Source organism: Carassius gibelio, chromosome A10, assembly GCF_023724105.1.
Source record: "Carassius gibelio isolate Cgi1373 ecotype wild population from Czech Republic chromosome A10, carGib1.2-hapl.c, whole genome shotgun sequence".
Lineage (NCBI taxonomy): Eukaryota > Metazoa > Chordata > Actinopteri > Cypriniformes > Cyprinidae > Carassius > Carassius gibelio.
Window position 1 is genome coordinate 7,390,138 of NC_068380.1, and position 23,025 is coordinate 7,413,162.

General features: G+C 36.2%; 1 protein-coding gene across 2 annotated transcripts in view; it reads left to right on the plus strand.

Moving 5' to 3' along the window:
* Window positions 1-393: 393 nt before the first annotated feature.
* Window positions 394-23,025, plus strand: part of LOC128020990 (seizure protein 6) — a 34,985-nt gene continuing 12,353 nt past the window's right edge. For both annotated transcript variants that reach the window (XM_052607840.1, XM_052607841.1), the window contains exons 1-6: window positions 394-812; window positions 13,364-13,903; window positions 15,078-15,205; window positions 19,555-19,747; window positions 22,359-22,544; window positions 22,732-22,900. In XM_052607840.1, coding sequence (XP_052463800.1) covers window positions 728-812; window positions 13,364-13,903; window positions 15,078-15,205; window positions 19,555-19,747; window positions 22,359-22,544; window positions 22,732-22,900 — 1,301 coding nt within the window. In that variant the 5' untranslated portion in view covers window positions 394-727. The remainder of the gene's footprint in view (window positions 813-13,363; window positions 13,904-15,077; window positions 15,206-19,554; window positions 19,748-22,358; window positions 22,545-22,731; window positions 22,901-23,025) is intronic.

Consider the following 23,025-nt stretch of genomic DNA (forward strand, 5'->3'; position numbering starts at 1 on the left):
TTAAATTTCTCCAAATCTGTGCTGATGAACAAATAAACTCCTACATCCTGGATGGCCTGAGGCATATTCAGCACAATTAAATTTTTAGGCATACTATTCCTTTAAACCCCACTTAAAATGTATGAATGTCATCATATTAGATATCAAAGAATAAAATCAAATAGTGTCTGCAAGTAAATGATTTCTACTAATTTCAATAAAACCATTTTTGCTAAAAGAACCTTATAAATCAAAATGTTAAATTTAAAACCCAACAAAGTTTTCCTTCAAAACATTGCTATTACTGTATTTTAACCAACTTAGACCAATCACTCACTGTCCCTCCCCCCAACCAGGAAAATGTTTAACTTGTTCTCATTACATTAAGAAGATAATCATGTATCTGATGTAATTCTCTTCTGCCTCTCCGCACACAAAAGCTGCTGCTGTAAATAAGCCCAACGCTGCTGGGGGAACGCCAGGCTGCTGTCCAGAGTGTCCAGGCGCGCTGTGGTTGACTGGAGCTGTCCGCGGTGCTGAACCTCCACCGCGCAATCCGTGTATAACAGTCCGTGAGTCTAGCTCTCTCTGCGTTGCTCCGGGAGCTCTGCGTTATTCACCGGGAAAAAGGCGAATAGCTCATACGCGTACAAGACCTTACGGACATTTTATTTGACGCTCGAGTGATTCTCACAGCCTTGTTAAACACAAGGAAATATTATAGTGTTTTCTGTGGAGTCGTTTCAGCATGTGTGTAAGGATCGAGCTCCAAAAGAACTGGCTCTTTCTGCTGCTCATTCTGACTCTTTCAGTGATTTACACGCATTGTCAAGGTGAGTATTTTTAAGTACTTAAATCTACTAATGCTGCTGTTTGTAATAGGGTTACATGATGCACAATCTTTGGCACAACGAGTAACTGGGTGTACTGTCTGGGGGTTTACTGGTAAAGGATTTCTCCACACACGCACACATGCCATTTACGTACAATAACAAATTACAAATATATTTAGACAATTTAGGATATATTTAGAGGTTAGTTGTTGATGTGTTGTACTTTAACAGAAAAATCGCAGGACTGCATGAAGTCGTCATGCATAAAACTTCATCTGTAGTGTTGAGAGTAAAGTAAAAAAACAGACGCAGAGCTACAAAATGGTTTCTCAGACGCGTTTTCAAATTTAAACTACAAACTTGAAACGCCTGTCTTGACACTGGCAGGTTTTAAAAACACAAATATAGACGCTATAAGTCGCGTTAGTCTGGAGGTAACCACAGAAACAATACGTTTCACTATGATGCGATGGGCAGTAGTAATTATCGGACGGAATATTAACAAGACACGGCGAGAATTTATATTATATAGGTATATTTAAAAAGTATTTAAGATAACTGACGCTAACAACTTATACTTCTCGAGAGAAGAACCGTATACTGCGACTCGAAAATTAGATATTTTATCGTATCAGTAGCCCCAATTTGAACCATTTCACAAATATCATAGAAGTGTTACAACGGGACATAGTGATTGTTCTGAGAGTCTCTGCAGCTCAAGATAATGAGACTAATCCTGAAAATCAGACTACCCCTGTCCCGAACTGAGCTGTTTATGTTTTACGAGTTTAATAACAGACTCTATCTCAGCTTATTCGGGTCATTTTAGAAGTAACTGATTGACTGCAGATGGCAGATTTTATATAGGCTATGATAAACGTTTCTTCATAAGTCAGTGCATTGTTTCGTTTATTTACTTTAGTGACACAGCATGTTTGGCGTCCATATGTTGTTTTGGGATGATGAGATGCAGCCCTCCTGTTCTGTCCTGTGGCCTCCTGTTTGCTTTATAAGTACAAATTCTGCATTTTTCACTCATAGGACGTCTTTGTGTTTATTAATCTTGATTGCAAATTGTATTATTATTCACATTCATTAGGCTATCAGCAAGAACAGTGAGCTATTACTAAACTGTGCATGTTTTTCTGCATTGTATATCATACTGTACCTGTGTAGATTCCTCTGTGGTTGTTTGTTTAATGTTATGTTTCCAAATGACAAAATTAGGTTTTATTAGTGCATTACAGTGCATTTAGGGTGGTGGTACATAGAGTTAATATCACTGAACTATGCCTTGTTGAGCTCTGAATGTAAGTTTTATAAGATGTATTTGAGAGTGAAAGAGTCTTTTAGGCAGCCAGAGGGAAATTTCTTTCTATTTCATGCAGAAATATGTGAAGTAATTTTGAAGTGTGGAATAGGTCTTTCCAAAGGTCTATTTCTGCATTCATTTCGCTGTAGCTTTCTTATCAGATCCTTTCATAATTCTGTGCAAGATTCTTCCTCTCATATTCAGGCTTTTCAAAAACAGAAGCATGGAAACAGTCTGATGGTTTCAATTTCTGCCTTTCACACCTCTGATTTCAGGGTAGGGTTTGAAAATGTTCAACACTCGTTTTTGGGATTTCTAGTGATTAGCTTGATCAAGGGCTATTCAGAAGCTGCTAGTTGACATAATTAGTCTGGTGCTTTGTCAGTTTATGGCTTGTAAATGAGAGTCATTATGGCAGAATGCTCTCTAATATCGTCATGCTGTCTAAATATATGACAAACCTTCCCTTTGCTGTCTCTCACAGAAAACTGGAAGATCTGTGATGATGGTTTATGTACGTACATATGTTTCCAATTTAGACAGAAAAGAGAGAGGAACCAGACGGTAAATATACCAAGACAAACCATGATCCTTGGTTCAAAATTGTGTCTGATATTATTTCCAGTTCATTCATCAAATAGAAATGGGAATAATTCACCCAAAAATGAAAATCTGCTTAGAATTTACTCACCCTGCAGGGCATCAAAGATGTAGATGATTACTTGTGGTTTACTGCACTCTGCAAAATTATTTCAGTGACACACCGGCACAAGAATCAGCACTATTTTGGTTAAAGGGATAACAGAAAATGGTTGAATACACTTCAATTAAAATGTTACTTTTAAATGTTACTGTAACGGAGTACAAACTTCATAACCACGGGAAGGAGGAGCCGGGAACTGGCGAACATTCAAATCAAAACTTTTAATACCAGATTTAACACAAAACAGCGACAGCCCCTCACGGACGACTGCCACACACAAACAAAAACCAAACCCAAAATAAAGCCCAGGCCTGGTCCTCTCCCGTCCTTCACTGTTGTCGTCGCTCCTCTTTTGTATTCTTCCAATCTCCTCTGTGGGACTCGAGACCGGTGAGTGGAGCAGGTGTCGCTCATTTCCCGATCACTCCACTGGCCTTGCTCCATTTCCACAGCTCTCGACCCAGCCTCACTCGTCACAGTCACATTTTTTGTTTTAAATAATGCTTGTTAAACTTATACTACTGTACATCTTAAATGGCCTGAGGGTGAGTAAATACTCAGTAAATATTTATTTCTGGGTGAACTATACCTTCAAGTTGGTTGCATTGCATTGTGGCCTACAGCTTTGACACAAAAGCAATAGCGGGCTTGTCCAAGATTGACTTTTCTTCTAAAGAAAGACTGCAAAATATAGAAGACAGACAGCAAAATACGTTTGAAACCATTTATCGTAGCTTCTTATCTGTGTTATTATCATGTTAAGCCCTTAAAGTCTGCCACACACATTTCCTTTTGTATCAAAATAGCATTTAAAACACTTTAACCGGCACGCTGTGATGGATCATCTATTGATTTCAAGTGTTTTCAAATCAGCCTAGAGGGTGGCAACATCGACTTCCTGGGCATCAATACCCACTGATCCTTTTGAAAGCGCAAGGCTGAGGCTCTTTACATGCCAGGCACCTGCAGCCATACAACCATAAAATTGGTATATTTAAGAGAAAGATTAAAAGTTGATATTCTGACTTTTAAAAAGCCACAAGTCCACTGGCCGCGTAATCCCCCTCTTATTATGTCTGACATTTCATTATTTAGTATCCTGATGGTTTCCTCAGCCTCTGATTCAGAATGCAGAGCAGGATACGTCTTAACATGTGCTGACACGAAATAAGGATTTTTTATTTATTTTATTTTTTATGAAGGTTATAAACTGTGTTCTGATTTCACTTTCTTCATAAAAGTTAAAAAGTGCTGCATTTTAAATGCTTGTTTTTCATTTTCCTTTTTTATTTGAAGAAATTTGACAATGATCTCTATGAAGTTGTTTTGGAGAGTACTCTAATGGAATCTAACGAAAACAGAAAAAACAAACTTATTTAGCAATGAAAAGCAGCTGTGCTCTTTGATCTGTTACTACTACTCTATTCATGGTCAGTCATTAACCAAAGGTAGTTATGTGAGACTTATGAGCATAATTTAAGTGATTTGAAGATTGAAGATGACATCTCTTGAGTTTGTGTTTTTATTTAAATGCATTGCATTTAATTAATATTTGCTTTTATCATGAGCATGTAGTGATGTTGTGTTTGTTAAAACTGTAAGTGGATATCTATGCTGTAATATTCTGTAAATGAATTATCTGATGTTATCAGGTTACACAACTGCTATTTAAATAAAGTGACAGGGAATTGGTGTCTGCAGATCCCTTGAGCTCATTTGTCAAATAAGAGGCTCTGTTTTTTGGCAGGGTCAGAGCAGAAGATGCAGGTCCATCAAAGACTCAAACGTTTCCTGGCATCCTTCTGATACTAGGTTTGAAATGGCACTGTATTTGAAACTGATGCTGCGATCAATGTCTAAAGCATTTGAATTCTGCATCAGCAGCTATCTGTCGTGCTGTAATAAATGATTGATATTATTCCGTTTGAGACTTTTATTTAGTCCTTTAGAGGCACAGATAGCCGATTGCTTTTGTTGTTGTTGTTATCATTGTAAGTGCCTCAAACTTGAATTACTTTTAGATCTGATTGCATGAAGCTCGAAATTGCTTTGAAAAAAACAAAGACTATCTTCTGAAGTGTTGTTCTAGCAGCCTGGGAATATGTAAAAAGTATGTTATATGTTTATCAGGTCAAGTGATAAAAACCAAGTAAATCTCAACTTTTTCTTAAGCTGGCCAATTAGGGCAGAGCTTACTGTTTTGAGAAAACTGAGACTTCCAGTCCCTTTATTCTACTCATTAAGTGGCTTACTATTCCTGGCCCCTTTAATTGGTTCAACACTACCTTTGGCTCTGAAAGTTCTTACACTAAATACAATAAAAGGGGGGGCCATCTGAGATGTTAAGAGATTTCTGTGTTAAAAGTAATTATGCCCATTTAATTGCAGTAATTAGTCCAGTTAATGAGGAACTTGGCTAAAGCAGTGTGTGATTAGCTGCTGTTTGTGAGGTTGCTTAGGTGTTGTGCGCTTTACATTTGAAGTGATTTGACAGGTTGACGAAGCCACAGTTTGACTTCACACCTCTTCTGTTGGTCTGGGAGATGTTTCTCTGGATCTGCCATTCCAAAAGATCTGTCCCTCTCTTCCAAAACAGAGATGAAAAACCTGTTTTAGAAGAGATTTAACTCATCCCACACACACACACCTGGAGCAGTGGGCAGCCATTTATGCTCCGGTGCCAAGGGAGCAGTTGGGGGTTCAATGCCTTGCTCAAGGGCACCTCAGTCATGGTAGACTCAAACCCAGAACCTTAGGGTTAGGAGACAAACTCTAACCACTAGGCCACAACTTCCCCACTTATATGGTACTCATGAACTGAGCAAGTGTTTTTCACACTTGAAACCATTTTTATTTCACTTAAGACCATCTGACCTCGGAAGAAACAATGTGTTCTCGATTTCCCAAGTTCAGGGATTGTGAAATGTAGTTTATGAACAGTGCATGCAGGTCAAGTCTAGACACTCTCAAGTGATGTTTAGAGGTTTAGATGTTTGTGAAACAATCCTTGGTGTTAAGAAGTCAGTTTTATACAGTGCACGTCTCGCTGCTCTGTTCCCCAGCATCAGTGTATTCCTCCAGGTCGAGCTGAGCAACATCTCTCACCCTGTTACATATTCATACGCTTAAAAAAATCCTCTGTGTTGACCCAGACAGACAGCCTGGGAAAAACCTGTATATTCACTACTCATCATTCACTGCATAAATTGAATACATCCAGTGGGACGTATCTAAAAGTTGTTTCCATGGTAATCTGCTAGAGAAGTGGCACCAACAGGAGCTTCCAAATAAACTGTGCAAAACTTGAGAAGTTAACAAGACACAAGGGGAATACATTCTACATAATTAGCATCACGCCTTTCTCTTTCTTCCTTTCTTTCTGTCAATCCATGACTTGCTGTCACAGGCGTTTCTCGTAAAACTCTTTAGGATAAATAAATGAAATTGTTTGCATATACAGTACATATCTATATAAAAATTGCAATTTTTGATGCAGAATGGTTTTAGATATGCTACATCACACAATGTCGAATACGCATATAAAGTAGCCCAAGTTTTTTCAACATTGATAAGAATAAGAAAATGTTTTCTAACGTGTAAACTGAATGATGTAAAAGGATTTCTAATAGATCATGTGACACTGAAGACTGGAGTTATGGCTGATGAAAAAACAGCTTTGCCATCACAGGTATAAATTACATTTTAAAATATTTTACAACAGAAAACAATTCAGTTATTTCGAGTTATAATCATTTTCTAAATATTTATGTTTTACTGCAACCTCCAATGCAGCCTTCATGAGCATTAAAGGAACTTTTAAAAATATTAAAAATCATAATTATTCCAAAACTTTGACTGGCAGTGTAATTAAGTATGAAATATAATTATGTAACCTATGTAGGCTTGTATTTTTATAAGGATATTCACTTCAGACATTTTCCTTCTTGATGTTATGCTCTGGGTTGATGGGAGACGGGTGGATATTGAGCAAAGGCTTCTGGGAGATTTCTGAGCTCATCACGGAGCATCTAATCAGCCTCCTTCTCTCTCTCTAAAATTTTAGTAACCTTGACCTTTCCTCTGCAATAAAACCTGTCTGTCAATCACAGATGTCTATCAGGACGGTAGTCTCAGAAGAGAGAAGCATACAAAATAAGAGAGCAGGATACCAGGATTTTCTTTTCACATTGTATTTCAAAATGTAAATCCTAACTGATTAGGAGTTCGGAATTACTATGCACATGCATCTCACCTCACTCATTTATTGCATATTAATTTACTCCAATATATATAAAAAAAAAATGTAAGCTGAAGTAAAAGGCATATGCATGCACACATAGATAAACCAGTGTCTGTTTACTTACTGTTTACTGTTTACTGTTTACTCTGTTTGTTAGCTTTATGTCTTGTGTTGTTTTCGCTTCACTGCCATTGGTTTATTTTTTTCTGACAAGCTGTCATTTCCTCACAGGCCTTTGTTCTTCCAAATAGCATGAATTATGCTTTCTCTCTCTCTCTCTCTCCTGTCACTCTGATCAAGTGTTTTCTGAAGAGTTTGGTGCAGAATGAAAGTGTCTTAGTGAGGCTGCCTATGAGATTTGAGTATTTGCACATTTGCGTGTGTTTTAGAAAGATAAATAAAGATCTGTGTAGCTCTTCTTCCCTCTTGTACAGGGAAAATCTAGAATCACCTAGAATTAATTTTAAAATTTAAATTAAAGAAACAGAAGACTTTTCCTTTTTTAAGCTATATGTGAGCTGTTATTTATAATATTACAGGCTATTCAATGCTTTCCTGCAATTCTGTAAACCTGCGGTCTTCAAGCAAATTTGCAGGTCAGAGATGCTTCTTCCGAATGAATTACTTTTATATTTTAAATGAGTACAAAAATCTAACAAATGTTTATTTTTTGGCTCGAATCACCCTAAAAACTAAAACAATCTAATATAAAGTTTATAAAATCAAATCTTTCCTATAGTGATTTTCTAAATCTCCTTTGTTTTATTACCCACAATGCTTTGTTTAAATCTCACTGCACAGATTGCACTGTAAAGAAATGGGAGAAAGTGAAACTTTTAAGCCTAGGAAAACAAAGACAGAGAAAGGTAGGGATAGAGAGAGATACAAAAATGGAAAGGGGAATAACAAATCAAACACTTACTTAGAAACCCAGATTATTTCTGATCTTATAACAAATTTCCTCTGGATTTACAGCATGCTTCAGGAGATGGATGGCCAAATAAGATCATTATTATTCCTTGGCCATGTTCTCACCCTCCTTCTGTGCAAACTGTCATGGGATAACCTCCTGAAAAATTGGCTTCACTAAACCTACAGGAGTCTAGAGCTGTTTGAAAACACTAGAGTTTTTCATCTCTGTGCATTTCCCTTTCATATCGAACATGTAGCAATGCTGTATTAATCATAGAACTTGATTTGAACAGATATGACGCTAAGTTCAAACACAGCTCAGGTGAAATCCAGAAACTGCAGGGATACCAGAACACAGAAAATGGTTTTGTTTGTTGTCTCTTTGATGAAATCAGTTGTTTTTTTTCAGTAAACCCCAGAAGTTTATTGTCTGTAGCTGTGTTTCGGTTCTCATTGTCCCTATGCAGTGTTCATTCAATTTGTTCATTTGGAATGCCCTGCAATGTCTTCAAACACTTAAGATGACACAATAAAGCAAAAATAAATATAATATTACAATTCTATCATATATATTTTAAAAAATTAAATAAAAAAGTTGATTTATTATTTTTTTTCATTAATTCATATGTACTGTATGCACAATTCCCCGTGTATCTTATTTAACTTTTTCTTTAACAGCCGTCATTCATCTTAGGGCGTAATGACTGTGCAGGAAGCAGTATAACTAAAACGATGTAAATAACAAACTCATAATGCAACAGCCTTTATTTTGAGGTCAACAAAATGTAAATGGTTTCATCAGGACAGAAATGCAGCGACCTCTCCTCCGTGTGGGTGGAAAGCTGTCTGAACGTCCACACTTTAATATATTCCACAAGCTGCCAACAATTAAATCATGCGCTTTCAAGTATAACAACACTTTTTCCACATGGCTAAGGCGTGTGTCAGAGAAGAGCTGCTAATGTATGAGCTCAGTAAATTATACATGCAGTTCACTAACACCTACTCAACTATGCTTTACTTTGTTTAGCACTTAGTCAACTTTTACTTTCTCTTCCTGCTGCCCAAAAGTTGTTGTTATAAAATGCAAACTTGTAAAAAAAAAAAAAAAAAAAAAAAAGTATCTTGCGTTTTCACTTTGTTTCAGAAACGATTTCCATCCACACTTAACAACTGAAAACACATGTCACATGACCATTCATGCAGATACAACAATAAGCGTGCATGGTGTTATTGTTTACACAGTCATCGAGGAAACACAGAGCGAATGTTGGCAGCCACGGCATCATTTTCAAAAGTCTGTTTTGGTCTGGTTGCACTGAAACGCAACCCCATGAGTTTTCAAACTAAAACGGGGTCTGCAGCATTTTTGAAAGTCTCTATTTTCAAGTAGTGTAAATGTAGGTAGCCTTAATGAGACGTGACAGTGTAGCCTCTCAGTAAATAAATAAATATATATAATTTTTGTGTAGAAAAAACTTGATTAAAATCTGATCAAATGTGTTAACATTTGTAAAAAGTGCAGTTGAAAGGTCAAGCTGAGTGCATTGCATTGTGGAACAGGGTTTGGTTCGTCCCTGTCCAAAATTAATTTGGTTTTGTCAGTTCAGTGGTTTGTCCTCATCTGTAAGGATCCATTTTTGAAACTCAGGGTCACTGTATCCATTCTGGGAGCAAGACTCTATCTTTTTAAGAACTGAGCTTCATCCATCAGTGTCAGCTCTAATATTTGTAGTTCATACTGATGTCTGTTGGGCAGGTAGGACCTTTGTTTTGGCCGTTTATGTTTTTTGACATGTTGACCTGCAGCACTCTCCACTCTGACACCTGCCTGCCAAACCGAATAAAAGCAATTTCAGACTATTTAAATACCTCAGCGCTCTCTACGTGTCTCTGCGGGATTTTCACAGGCTGGAAGAAACATGCTGGATATGTGAAAGACTTGAGTAGCTTGACTCTAGGCTGCCTTAACTGACATGTAAAGTGACCAACCACACTTTTTAATTTGCTTTTACATGCCGTTTAAGGGAGGAGCTATCTGAAATATACTATAATGCATGTGGCTAAGGAAAGTTCAAAATTATATGGGCTGTTTTGTGCCCTTAAAGGTGGTATTTATTTGCAGAAGTGCACTTGGATTAGTCTATAAAAATACGGTTGAATTGTCTCTTTTAGAGATTAATGACTGTCTACAGCTTCAGGTTTAATCTGACTGAAAGGTCTGACATTGTGTGGCTTTGCGAGGCGGCTGTTTATTGCCACTGGAATGATCTGATCACACTTCTATTACAGAAAGTGTCATCTTGATAAATGGGATTCACTCTGGAGTGACATGTGCTCTATGTGTTCTTAATAGGAGAGAGATTGTGAGGTCAGTGCTTGATTTACAGCTTTTTTAAGGCTTTAGATCTGTTTATCATTTATTGGAAAGAGATTATGGGATGAAAGCAGGACACGTTTGTGAGCCTCTAAACAATGTGAGGAAAGAATCCAGTTTATGCACCCAGATTTACTGTGTGATTTATGCTCTTGGAGAAACCGTCGCATTTTAATTGCAGTTAGCAGCAGATGTGTTTGTAAACAAAAGATTGTATTGCTTTAATGTCAGAATATTTTTTTACTTTTTAATATTTGCTATCTTATGGAAACAACACCAGCTAATCTGATAAAGCTAAGATTATACAATGTATAATGTTTATTAAATATAGATTTACTCATTCAATAATATTGATGAGAGTAAGTTTTTTTAATGTTACATTTTTAGGCCTATCCAATGCCTTTTTTATATTTATTTTACATAATGTGGCCACAATAAAAATATTATATTTAATATAAAATATCAGTGAAATATTATTATTTATATGTTCTTCGTAAAATGTTTAATCACATTTTTCTATTACTTATTTACTATAATATTATTTATTAATATTTTGAATAGTTATTAAGCTGTTTTTGTTTAATGTTTAAAAAAATAGTACAATTATTTTTAAACTATTTAAAAATGTATTTCATTTGAGTCATTTTAACACTTTAGTCTATTTAATTTCAGTTTTATAAGCATACACGTTATATTAGTATACGGTTTCTATGATTTTCTCATTTCAATTAACACATGTATTTATTTATTCTAATTTTAATAGTTTTAGGTTATTTTTGTTTGCATTAACGATCACAACACTGGTCATATAATTCACAATTATATTTTGAATGGCTGTCAGTGACAGTAATGCTTTCTGCTGTCAGATGTTGTAGTACAAATGTCCACCAGCATAGGATGTCTAGTTCATGCTACTCTGCTGAAATAAAGCTGGCTAAATCCAGTCTTAGTAAGTTAAACTGGTCTCACAGCTTGGCCAAGCTAGTTTTCAGCTAGTTGGACTCTCAAATGTGTATTTTCAGTTCATTTATTTATCAGTATTAATGGCATGCAAACAGCATATTTGTTTCTTTCCTTGTAGCTGGTTTAATGGACCAATTATAGCAATTAGTGATGACTGGATAAAGATTAAAACATGTATACAAAGCAATAAAACATGCAGATATTTTAAATTCACCCAATGGAGGTTTCAGCTTTCTGACCTTATAGTACCAGAACATTTTCATGCCAACAAAACAGTTACAATCCACTACTGATTATCTTCATTCTGCCTTCCACCAGAGTTCACTGGCACCGTACTACAGGCTGATCCAATAAAAAAGCAGAGCCATAGCTCCTGCTGAGAGTTTAACTGTGTGCTAGTCTCCAAAAGTTGTCTCTAAATCTCTGATCCCTTTTTCGTCTGCCATTTACAGTCTGTGTCAGTGATGTTCTTTTTATCTCTTACTGTCTTCACTGTGTCACCAAGCTACATTAGAACACACTGTCATATAGTTCCCTAATTAGGGAGTAAAAACACACTCGAGATCTCAGGCTGTTTGAACGCAGAAACAATAGTAGGTCTCAGAGGTATCTGCTCCTCTGGGGTTCAGAGTCTTCTCAGAGATTTATTTTGAAGCCATTCATGAGATGTATAGGACGTACTATGAAGGCAAAATTAACCTTGATGATTGTCTCTGGTCGTCACAAAACACTTTAAAAGCGTTAGGTAGACTAAATTTTTTTTATATTTGTCATATCTGGATTTACTTACCAAATCCATATGATTTTCTGTCTTCATGCACTTTCTGAAAGATTAAACTCAACTCCGGATGTTGTTTTCAGCACAGCTATATCACATGAGTAGAAAAACAAAAGAATTTCCTTCACACCTCAGTGAAATGTAACAAATATCTAAATAAGAAAAGACAGATGCCAACATGTGCAGTAGTGGTGAAAATGTTCAATAGCTTTTGTTGTAGTCACTGGCTTAAAAAGTGTGACAAAATAATAATAAAAATAATAATAAATTATATATATATATATATATATATATATATATATATATATATAAATAAACACACACACTGTTTATTACAGCTAGGCTTCCAAGTCAGTGATCATCAAGCATTTTCCCTGGAGAACAGATTTGACATTTTGATAATAACTTTCATATTCCACATAAAAAAAAGGTAATTCTAGTTTTGAAAGACATAGGTTAGTAAATGACAGAATTCTCAATCTAGACTCGATCTTTTGAAGGTAAATTTATTTATTTATTTTTACATCATGCAACTTAATTATCAAAGATTAAAATAATTTAGTTTGAAATCTGAGCGAGCGCATGCAATCGGAATGGTTTGACGCATTTAAAAGTCAAAGAACGGTCAACAACAGTCTCTGACATTTTCATAATGACTGTTTTTGATCAAAATGGACTTTTATATTTCTTTATCAAACATGCTTTTAAAAATCTTTGTGTCTGAATGAGATGCTCGAATGACTCACTTCCTCTCAGTGGCAAATAAGGCCTGTCTTTCTGATTACAGTTTGTTTCTAATCATAAACATTTGTTGAGACTTTCAGGCCTAGTATCGGCTGTCATTTTCCATCTCTCTCTTTCTTTCTCTCTCTCTCTCTTTTCTCTGAACCCTTCTGAGAGCTCTGCTGTCTAGTGAGGAGTGTTAATCTTGAGATGAAAGACGTGCTGTCATTGCCTTATGCTTTCTTTTCCCTGAAAGATTCTGCTGTATTTCAGCACTGAAGATCACAACAATATTATTGAACTTTTTGTGTCACTCCTAAGCTACAAATAATTAATTTGCAGGGAAGCATTACCTTAATATGTTAAAACATTGAATATTCAAATAGCATTACAAAACTTTTGTACAATGACTTTTGTATGACTTCTCTCTCTCTCTCAATGGCCCCCATGGGGATCTGTATAGGCCAGTTTAAAAATCACTTAGTCTCTTAGACAAGATTAGGTTTGTTAAGTATTAATTTTCAATCTCTTTGGATTTTGCAGAGGATGGAACTGAACAAACTCGGAAAGGAGGAGAGTCAGAATCAGAGAGAGAGTTTGACCCTTTCACCGGCAAACAGGAGCCACCAACCGACGTCCAGCAGCTCACAACAGATGCAGTACCAATCCTCCCCAACCTAAGACTGCTCAAACTCCACTCAGCTCTGCTAACCAAGAGCTTTCAGGGAGATCAGCAGTTTTTTAAAGAGGCAACGCACACCATGCCAACAGTCCCCACTTCTACATCTAACACTGAACATTCACTGGAGCCTCAGAAGGATGCGGCAAAACCTGTGGAACAAAGAAGACCCAGCAAAAGCCGTAGTAGAACATCAGAGAAGATGGTAGTCACCTCTCAGCCTCTCACAAACCCCTCCATTCCAATAAGCTCTCCCACAGTCACAGGTCAAAACACAACAATAAAGAAATCCTTTGACAAGGAAAGCACTTTGCCACCACTGTCTCTGTCAACTTCACCTAAGAAAGAATCACTGAGGCCGGAGAGGAAAACCACACCAGGATATTCCTCTGAGACATCTCCAGGTACAGTAAAGAGAACATTAAAACAGATTGAAATGGATATGGATAGAGATGGAAGGACATAGATGGATATTAACAATAGATATGGATGGTAATAGATGAATATGGATGGAAAAATTTATATGGATTGATATGGATGCGAGATATGAATAGATAGGGATGGATATATGAGGACATTGATAGGTATAGATGGATATGAATAAATAGATATGGATGAATATGGATGGTAGATGGTAGATATAGATAAATATGGCAAGATATGAAGGATATAGATGGATATGGATGGATAGATAGATATGGATAGATATATAGATAGATATGGATAGGTACAGATGATACAAATGGGTGTGGATAGATATGATATAGATGGATATGGGTAGATATAGATGGGTATAAATGATATGGATAGATGAAAAAGGATAGATATGGATGGACAGACATGTATAACAATTATAGACAGATATGCAGTTGTATATGAATGTATATATATGGATATGAATAGATATGGATGGCTAGACACAGAGGACATAGATGGATTTGGACAGGTAGATAAATATGGATATAGATATGATTGGACATGAGGACATGGAAGGATATTTATGAATATGGATAGATATGGATTTTAGATATAGATAGTTATAGATAGAAAAGCCTATCTATGGATGCTAGATCTGGAAGATATAGATGCAAATGGATAGAAAGATATAGATATAGATAGATAGAGATGGATATATTTGGATAGATAGATATGATATAAATGGAAATGGATAGAAACAGTTGGATATAGATAGGTATGGATAGATGAAGATGGATATGGATAGATAGATATGGAAATTAATAGGTATGATTAGATATGAATTGACAGATATGTATAACTAGTTATAGATATGGATGGAGATATATATGAACATCGATAGATAATAGATATGGATGGATATACCATACATATAGATACAGAGGAAATATGGCTATAGATGGATATGGACAGCTACAGATGTATATGGCTAGATATAGATGAAAGATAGATGGATATGGATGTTGTTGATCTCTACGACAATGCACATGCCTCAGAGCTAATGGAGGATTATTGCACAGCCAACCAAACATAAAACAGCTATAAAAGGGGTGACTTCAGAATGGTGCCCTTTTCTCTCTCTCTCTGTCTTTCTTTTTCCAGCTCACTGCGATATGAACTTCACAGACGCCGAGGGTTATATTGAGTTCCCCCTGGATGTCTCATTTGATTCCCACATTCATTGCACCTGCCTGGTTACTGTATATCTGGGTTACGGTGTTGAGATTCAGGTCAGTACTTTTTCATCTAACACTGTTATCGTATGCAAATTAGGAGAAGCCTCTCTGTGGCACATCTTTGTCTCTCAAGGACAACAGAGTGTCATTTCCCTCTCCTCTACACTTTACATTGAAATTTAATTTCAAGTGTATATAGAAATTAAAAAAGTCTCAGCCTGTCCCTACAGGCTCAGTATGATAAGATATTCTCTTCTGAGCTTTCTGCATAACTAAAAGAATTTTCCTAAATGGCAAGTATGAACTGACAAGCCTGACAACTGCATACAGGCCACTGCTATAGATAGAGGAACAATGCTTGAATGTGTGCCAATAATGTAGGAAATACAATACAATACAAAAAATAAAATAAAATGAAGAAACAGCATAGTTAAATTATTCAGTAAAGGAAAAAATATCAATGATATCAGTGACTGCTTCAAATCGCAGAATGATAAACTAGTTTGATTATGAACTAAAGGGAACTAGTCACTTTTCTAAATAGTTCTTAGAATAAATCATTAACTGCAAAGAGTATTTACAAGATGTTTTTTTTTTATTATTACTCAAGCTAAGAGAGAACAAACCGTTCATTTAGAGCAGACACTGTCTATTCTGCGTTTCATGCATTCAGGTGGAACTTGTTATTTTTCCTGTCAGCCGTCAACTCGATATGGTTCGATTGAATGCACTGCCCTCTAACTTTTGATTGATCAGAAGAGAGAGAAGTGCCTTTAAAAACTGATTGCGAGGAGACAGAACATTGCACAGAAAAGTTTGCTGACAGATGCTGCCAATTCTCTTTCAGTCATTTATAAAGGCCTCCAGTCTGAAGTTGTGAAAGTTTCCGCGTGGAGTTCCAGGAGGACCGTCATGTTCACATATCAGTGTGTTTGTCTGCAGCACAGCTGGCGTATCAAATGAAACAAAATTCTATCTAAAAAGCCCTACAGTAGATATGTTGGAGGAGAGAGGCTCTGTTCTGTGCTCAATCATACATGTGACATTCACTTGATTTTCTGAACATTTTAGATGTGATGGCTTCATCAGGATTTTAACTTCAAGTTGATCTCTGTGCTTTGGTGAATTCGGTTTTCTGAGTAATGGTACTTTCTTGAAATAATCACATCAACATCTGACATTTCTCATTTATGTCTGAAGTAAAAACTTTTTCATTTGTAATGCGTATTGATCTTACTGAGTTGAGGCCAATTATGAAAATGCTGAAGAGGTTTTATGTTTGAGGATTTTATAGTGAGTATAAAAGTTTAATGTACTGAATTGATCACAAACACATCCTACAAATTTTTAGACCATCTGTTTGCTTTTTTTATGTCTTGCAAAAACAAAACTTCTTAAAAATAACTGCTCTTTCCTGGTATTTGTAAATCTCCAAGTGGCCAATTTAAAGCCAGTGATTTTAATACGTGCTTGCTCTGGAATGGGATGCTAAAGGCACACTGGCTGCATATTTCTTTGTAAATTATGTTTTTCTTTGCAGATTCCACAGAGTTCTAGAGTTGTGTTTTCTACAGTGACTAGTTAGAGGTTAAAATGTCTATAACTGCAGGTATTCTGTTGTTATAGTGTGACAGGTGGGTGGTGTAGTAGTGGTTAAAGAGCTGGACAGCTAACAGTTGTGGGTTCCAAAATCAGAAGAAGTGAAATGCAAAACCATTATGCCCATATCTGGCAAAAAAAGAGAGATGCAATTCCACTGTCAAATGATGAAATCAATTCTTAAAGAAATAAATGTAAAAATTCAGAGGTTATGGACAAAAATTACTTTACACAGACTTTCATGGACATGTCATCATTATTAATTCAATCAAGTAATTGGCCTTAACCATAACAATACTAAAAACATTCCTCATTTCTTTTTCTAAAGTATTACTCACAGAATTCAAAACTTTGCAGTGTATTTTCAAATCCATATTAAGAGCCTCTGTGTTTTTTTTTAGAATTGTTTTAAGTGACAATTCTAGCTCAGTTTGTGCTCCTTTTGCTGATTAGCCATCAAGCATTATCTTTTATGAGACTAAGGTAGTGGGGATTTGCGGCCATTTGCAGTGATTTGAGGAATAGATGCTGAAGTACATGAGTCAGCTTCCCTCAAAACTCTCCCTCCTTAATATATATTCTTTCATAGAAGGTCTGTTAATTGTGAGAAGCTCTTGATCTAATCAATGCTTGTGTGCTGATGAATGAGTTGGCAGTGTATAGTAGAGAAACTGGAGTTTCAGTTGTGCTATAATTAGAGGTACCTTGTATTCACAGTGCCATCTCTACAAGGTCCAGTGCTCTGTCGGCTAGACCCTCATTAACTTTCCACAAACTGGTCTGTTGGAGTCCTCAAAGGTCCCGTGAAAGGCCAAAAATCATTAAGATTCTCAACACTGTTTCATTTTAATTGCTTGTTGACCTGTTGACCATGACAGCGCTCATATTATTCCACATGCGCTGCCCTGCTAACCCTACCTAGCTCAGGGGTCAGGAAGCATCAACCAAACATCTGATGACGCACCTTCAAACCTAGTTTATCGAAATTAAGGCTTTTGTGCTTGTTCAGTTGGCATTTGAGTTTAAAAAGCTCAAATTATAGCAGAGCACATAAGCTAATATTCACAGAAAGAGGTCGCTTGAACCTGAGCACAGTTTCTGGGTCTTGCCACGACATCCGAAATGAGTTTTTCAGTCAAGGTCTCAGTTGAAGAGATTGCTGTCAGCTGATATTAATTTCACCTTGGCTCCGGTATGTGTCATAAAATGCAGGGAGATGTAAAGCAAAGGAGTGTTAGGGATGGTTATTCCTCTCAGTATGAGACTGACAAATCACAACAGAAAGAAAAAAGAAAAAGCATTGGAAATATGAAGCTAAACTTATCATGCATGTATTCAAATCTATTCAGTCTTTTCTACAGGTCATCAGCTCCTTCACCCTCTTTCAAATTATTATTTTATGAGGCTTAATTTACAAGTAAAGAAGGTCTGTGTAAACTCTGCTCTGGGTCTAGCATAATTTTTTTGCAAATATCTCTTGGTTTTTAAGCTAACTACCATAGAAGGAAATGATGGAATGAGGTCGTATATTAATGGAATTTTATACTGTTTTGTTTTCAACGCAGTAACGGCAAAGAGAATTACAGTTTGTCACCAGTATCAAAATTACCTGCAATTTGTCCTCATTAGACTTAGGAACTGGAAAACAATTAGAATATAGCGACATGCCAATCAGCTAATCAACTCAAAACACCTGCAAAGGTTTCCTGAGCCTTCAAAATGTTCTTAGAAACAAGAGATCCAAAAAATGCAGATGAGCTGAATACCACTGTCAAAGAAACCTGGGCTTCCATACCACCTCAGCAGTGCCACAAACTGATCACCTCCATGCCACGCCAGTAATTAAAGCACAAGGAGCCCCTACCAAGTATTGAGTACATGTACAGTAAATAAACATACTTTCCAGAAGGCCAACAATTCATTCATTTTTTATTGGTTTTATGAAGTATTTGTAATTTGTTGAGATTTAGTGAGCCAATATCGTCGCAATTAAAAGAACCAAAGACTTAAACTACTTCAGTCTGTGTGCATTGGATTTATTTTAATACACAAGTTACACAATTTGAGTTGAAATACTGAAATGAACTTTTCCACAACATTCTAATTTATTGAGACGCACCTGTACAGCAGTCAGTGTAGTCCAGTTCCCTACAGAATTAATTTCTTATGTTGAGCCGATTCTTTTTAGTGAACCAGAAACATACAGCACGACAAGTGTAGTAGGATAAATATTGTAAATATTGACCAGTGTGGTTCCTGAATCATGTTTGAATGAATGTATGAATGAATGAATAAAACATATTTATTATTTATTTATTTTTTATTCTGTACTTAAATATATGTGGAAATTATTAGAAGTTATTTTAATAACCTTTTGGAATAAGTGAATTTAATTCTGATGTTTTATTTCTGTTCTGTTGATAGCATTACCTAGAAACTGCTATTTTTTTCCAAATGTATGCTTGTTACAAATTCTCAATGAGCATTAAGTTAAATATATTTAATTCAACAAGAAAACTGTAGCACCTGTGCTGCTCTCACAGCCATAAAAACATATCAGTGTGTATCAGTATCAGCTCTGATACAGCTGGTTAGCTGAACACTTCACACAACGCTGGTCGCTATGCTTATCTCAGGGGCACATGCAACAAAACCGATCAGAGGAACCTCCACACACAAATTCATATTTTGGAACCAATGAAGTGCACCCAAAACACACATTCAGTTGAGCTGATCTTAATATATTTATACGGATGCAGTCATGTAGGCCTATGTTTTGATCTGATTCTAACTTTGTGCTCTAGGTGCTGAACGCGAGTTTGGATGACGGGATGGAGGCAGTTCTGGAGGATCTAGGTGGACCTGTGGTTTCAATACTTGCCAACAACTCAGTGTTATCCAGGGGTCTGGTGCTGCGGAGCTCTAGCAACCAGATCTCAGTGCAGTTCAGCAGTGAATGGCCCGCTCAGCCTGGCTTATTACTTCTGCGGTATAGAGGTACCATCCAACTGTTTTGTGTTATGTTTTGCCTATATAATAAGAGGGAAAAAATCAATTTGCTGTAGTTGTAATTTGCAAAAGTCTGGTTTACAGAATTATAAACAAATATTAGTACTGAATTGGTTTCTAGAATAATGTCATGGAAATAAGCCTGAAGAATAAAACATCATCGCTCATGCTAAAGTCCTTGAGGGGTTTGATACTGATGGTACTCCACAGTGTAAACATGTTGAGGTTGTTTTCCAGAGGAGGCAGACAGCATCTGTCTGTTTGGATGTGTGTGTGTGTGTGTGTGTGTGTGTCTACATGGGAAAAGAAATCAAACATTTTTATTTTTATTTTCCGGCAGACAGCTCATTCAGAGAGACAGGATTGTTACATGGGCAGCACTGAAAAAACAGGTCTTACATACTTTTGAACTGTATATGTAGTTAATCAGAATCCCTAATGTGTGTGTGTGTTGCTACACATAACGTTCTAAAGCTTTTTCTTCTTTTGCTTACCAAGGCTGCATTTGTTTGTCCAAAAATACAGTAAATAATTAATGTGAAATATTGTTATAATTTAAAATAACTGTTTTCTATTTTAATATTTTAAAATGGAATTTATTCCTGTGATGGATTTTTTATTCATTACTCCAGTCTTCAGTGTCACATGATCCTTCAGAAATCATTCTGATATGCTGATTTGGTGCTCAAGAACATTATGTCTTTCCTGCCACTTTTGATCAATGTAATGTGTATTTTTTGAAAAAAGTATTCAGTTCTTAAAAAACAAAAAACTATATAGACTATACATGATATCAAATCATTTTATACATTTTTATGCTCACATGACCTCCCTCTCGAAATCCCAGCATCCTCTGGACTTGGCAGCCACCAGAGATGAAGTTGCTGGCCAAAAGCCTGCCGAGTTGAAATGCAATTGAAGCACACGTGAATAGCACTCCTGCCGCTAAATAGAGATCAATAGTGCTTGTCCCAGAGAGAGATTAAATGAGAAAGAACTATAATGCATCACTGTGCTCTATTGATATTTATGCGCTGGGGTTAAATGCTCTGTTCAAATGGTAAGGGCTCAATAAATGCTATTAAGGGAGAGAGATGCAGCTCAGAGGCCATGAAGAGCTCTGATACACTCTCAAACGCAGTCAAATTAATGAACCATTCGCTATATGATGACCTCGCCGTGATATGATGCTGTTCTGCTAGTATTTTACTCATAACAACTAGATGAATGAAACAATTAATGGTCACACCAGAATGCAGATATTCCAAGCAAAAACCTGCAAATATAAAATAAATAAATAGTATTTACTGATCAAACCAGTTTTGATAATTAATATATATATATATATATATATATACTTTAACAATATATATATATATATATATATATATATATATATATATATATATATATATATATATATATATATATATATATATATATATATATATATATATATATATATATATATATATATTATTAAAGTGGAAATCAGTTTATTAAATAATCTTGACTTATTGCTTCGCTTTCACTTTTAAGACACTTAAGATTTTTTCAAGAAAAAAAGAATATGTTTTTGATTATATGCTTCTGCACTTAGTAAGTGGCTCTTTTTCCGCAGATAGACAGATTGGATAAGTGTTACAAAAAACCCTGATATCTGTAGCCCTTAACCCCCAAGCAGTGAATCTGCCCTGCTGTGCTTGAACTTAGTCATTGTTAGTAAAAACTAAACAACTGGTCATTAAGGAACATTAATCACCATGGAAACAGAGACAGCAGGGTCAGTTATTCACAGCTGGTGAGACCAACTGGACATTAAATGTTGCTTCTGCATTTAACCTGCACCTGATTGGTTTAGTGACAGATAAAGGAAGTCTGGGTCAGATTTAAGCATCTGCTTTCGGTCTGATTTCTCTTTTCTGTTTTCCTATGGCTCAACTGCACTCGTAGCAGCACTAAGATCAAAGGTTCAGTTTCCAGGGACCACAAATAGTGATAAAATGTGCCTTAAATGCATTGTAAGGTGCTTCAGATAAAAATGCCATTAAATATAATTGCTGGATAAGAAGTTAAAGGTTACAGATCTTCTGCTTACATTGAGGCAGCTATGTTTTCAGTGTCTGTCTGTTTCTAACAAACAAATTCTGCCACCTTCAACACTTCAACAACAAAAATCTTTATTTGTCTTGTTAAATCAAGATGCACATACTTGAAGAAGGGAAATGACATGGGATATTAAGTCTTGTTTTCAGAAAAATGAAAAACAAGAAAAATAATAAGAAAAATAAACTTAATTAAACTGGCAAACAAGATGATATATTTTTTCTTGTTTTAAGCATAAACATACTTTTTTTTTTTAAAGACAAGACATATATAGCTCTTATAGTCACTTTACTTCATACTGTAAATGTGTTGAGTGTTCAGGTTATCAGACCCATCCATCATCATAGACAGATCCAAATCCTTCTGCAGGGGTGGAGGCTGCAGATAAATGTCTAATTTCTATGCCACAAGCATCACCCAACATAATTTAAAAAATAATACTCATTTTCAAATATATACCATATATTCTGTTTCTCTTTCTTTCTCTCTTCAGCCTTTGCTCTGAGTTGTGCATCCCTGCTGGCCCCTGAAAATGGTGAAGTATCAGTCACTGGTCTTCAGGTGGAGGGCGTGGCCTATTTCTCCTGTCTGATTGGCTATCAGCTCCAGGGCCCCTCCTCTCTCACATGCCGAAATGCCACCACACCATATTGGAGTGGCAGAGAGCCCAGGTGTCAAGGTATGAGAAGGACAAGCTAATACTATGCCTGTATGTGTTGCTTCAAAATTGCTATACACGTCAAAAATAATGACTTTGGTTTCATTTAAATGTTATTCCTTTTCATTAGTCTCATTAGTTTTTGGCAGTCTGTTGGAAATCTATGCCATGCACAATGAAAATGAAACTTTTTGTCTTTCATGCCCAGTTGTTTGTGGGGGGATGATGAGAAATGCCACTCAGGGTCGTATCATCTCGCCGGGATTTCCAGGAAATTACAGCAGCAATCTGACATGTCACTGGGTACTGGAGGCCCCTGAGGGCCATCGGCTCCATGTTCACTTTGAGAAAGTTGCCCTGGCTGAGGATGATGACAGGCATGTGCTTTCTGTTTTTTACTTAATAACCTCCAAAAATTTCCCAAATTCCATTAAAGTGAAACCTTTTTTAGTGGGTTAACAGATGAAACCAGATGCATTAAATTGATAAAAAGTGACAGTAA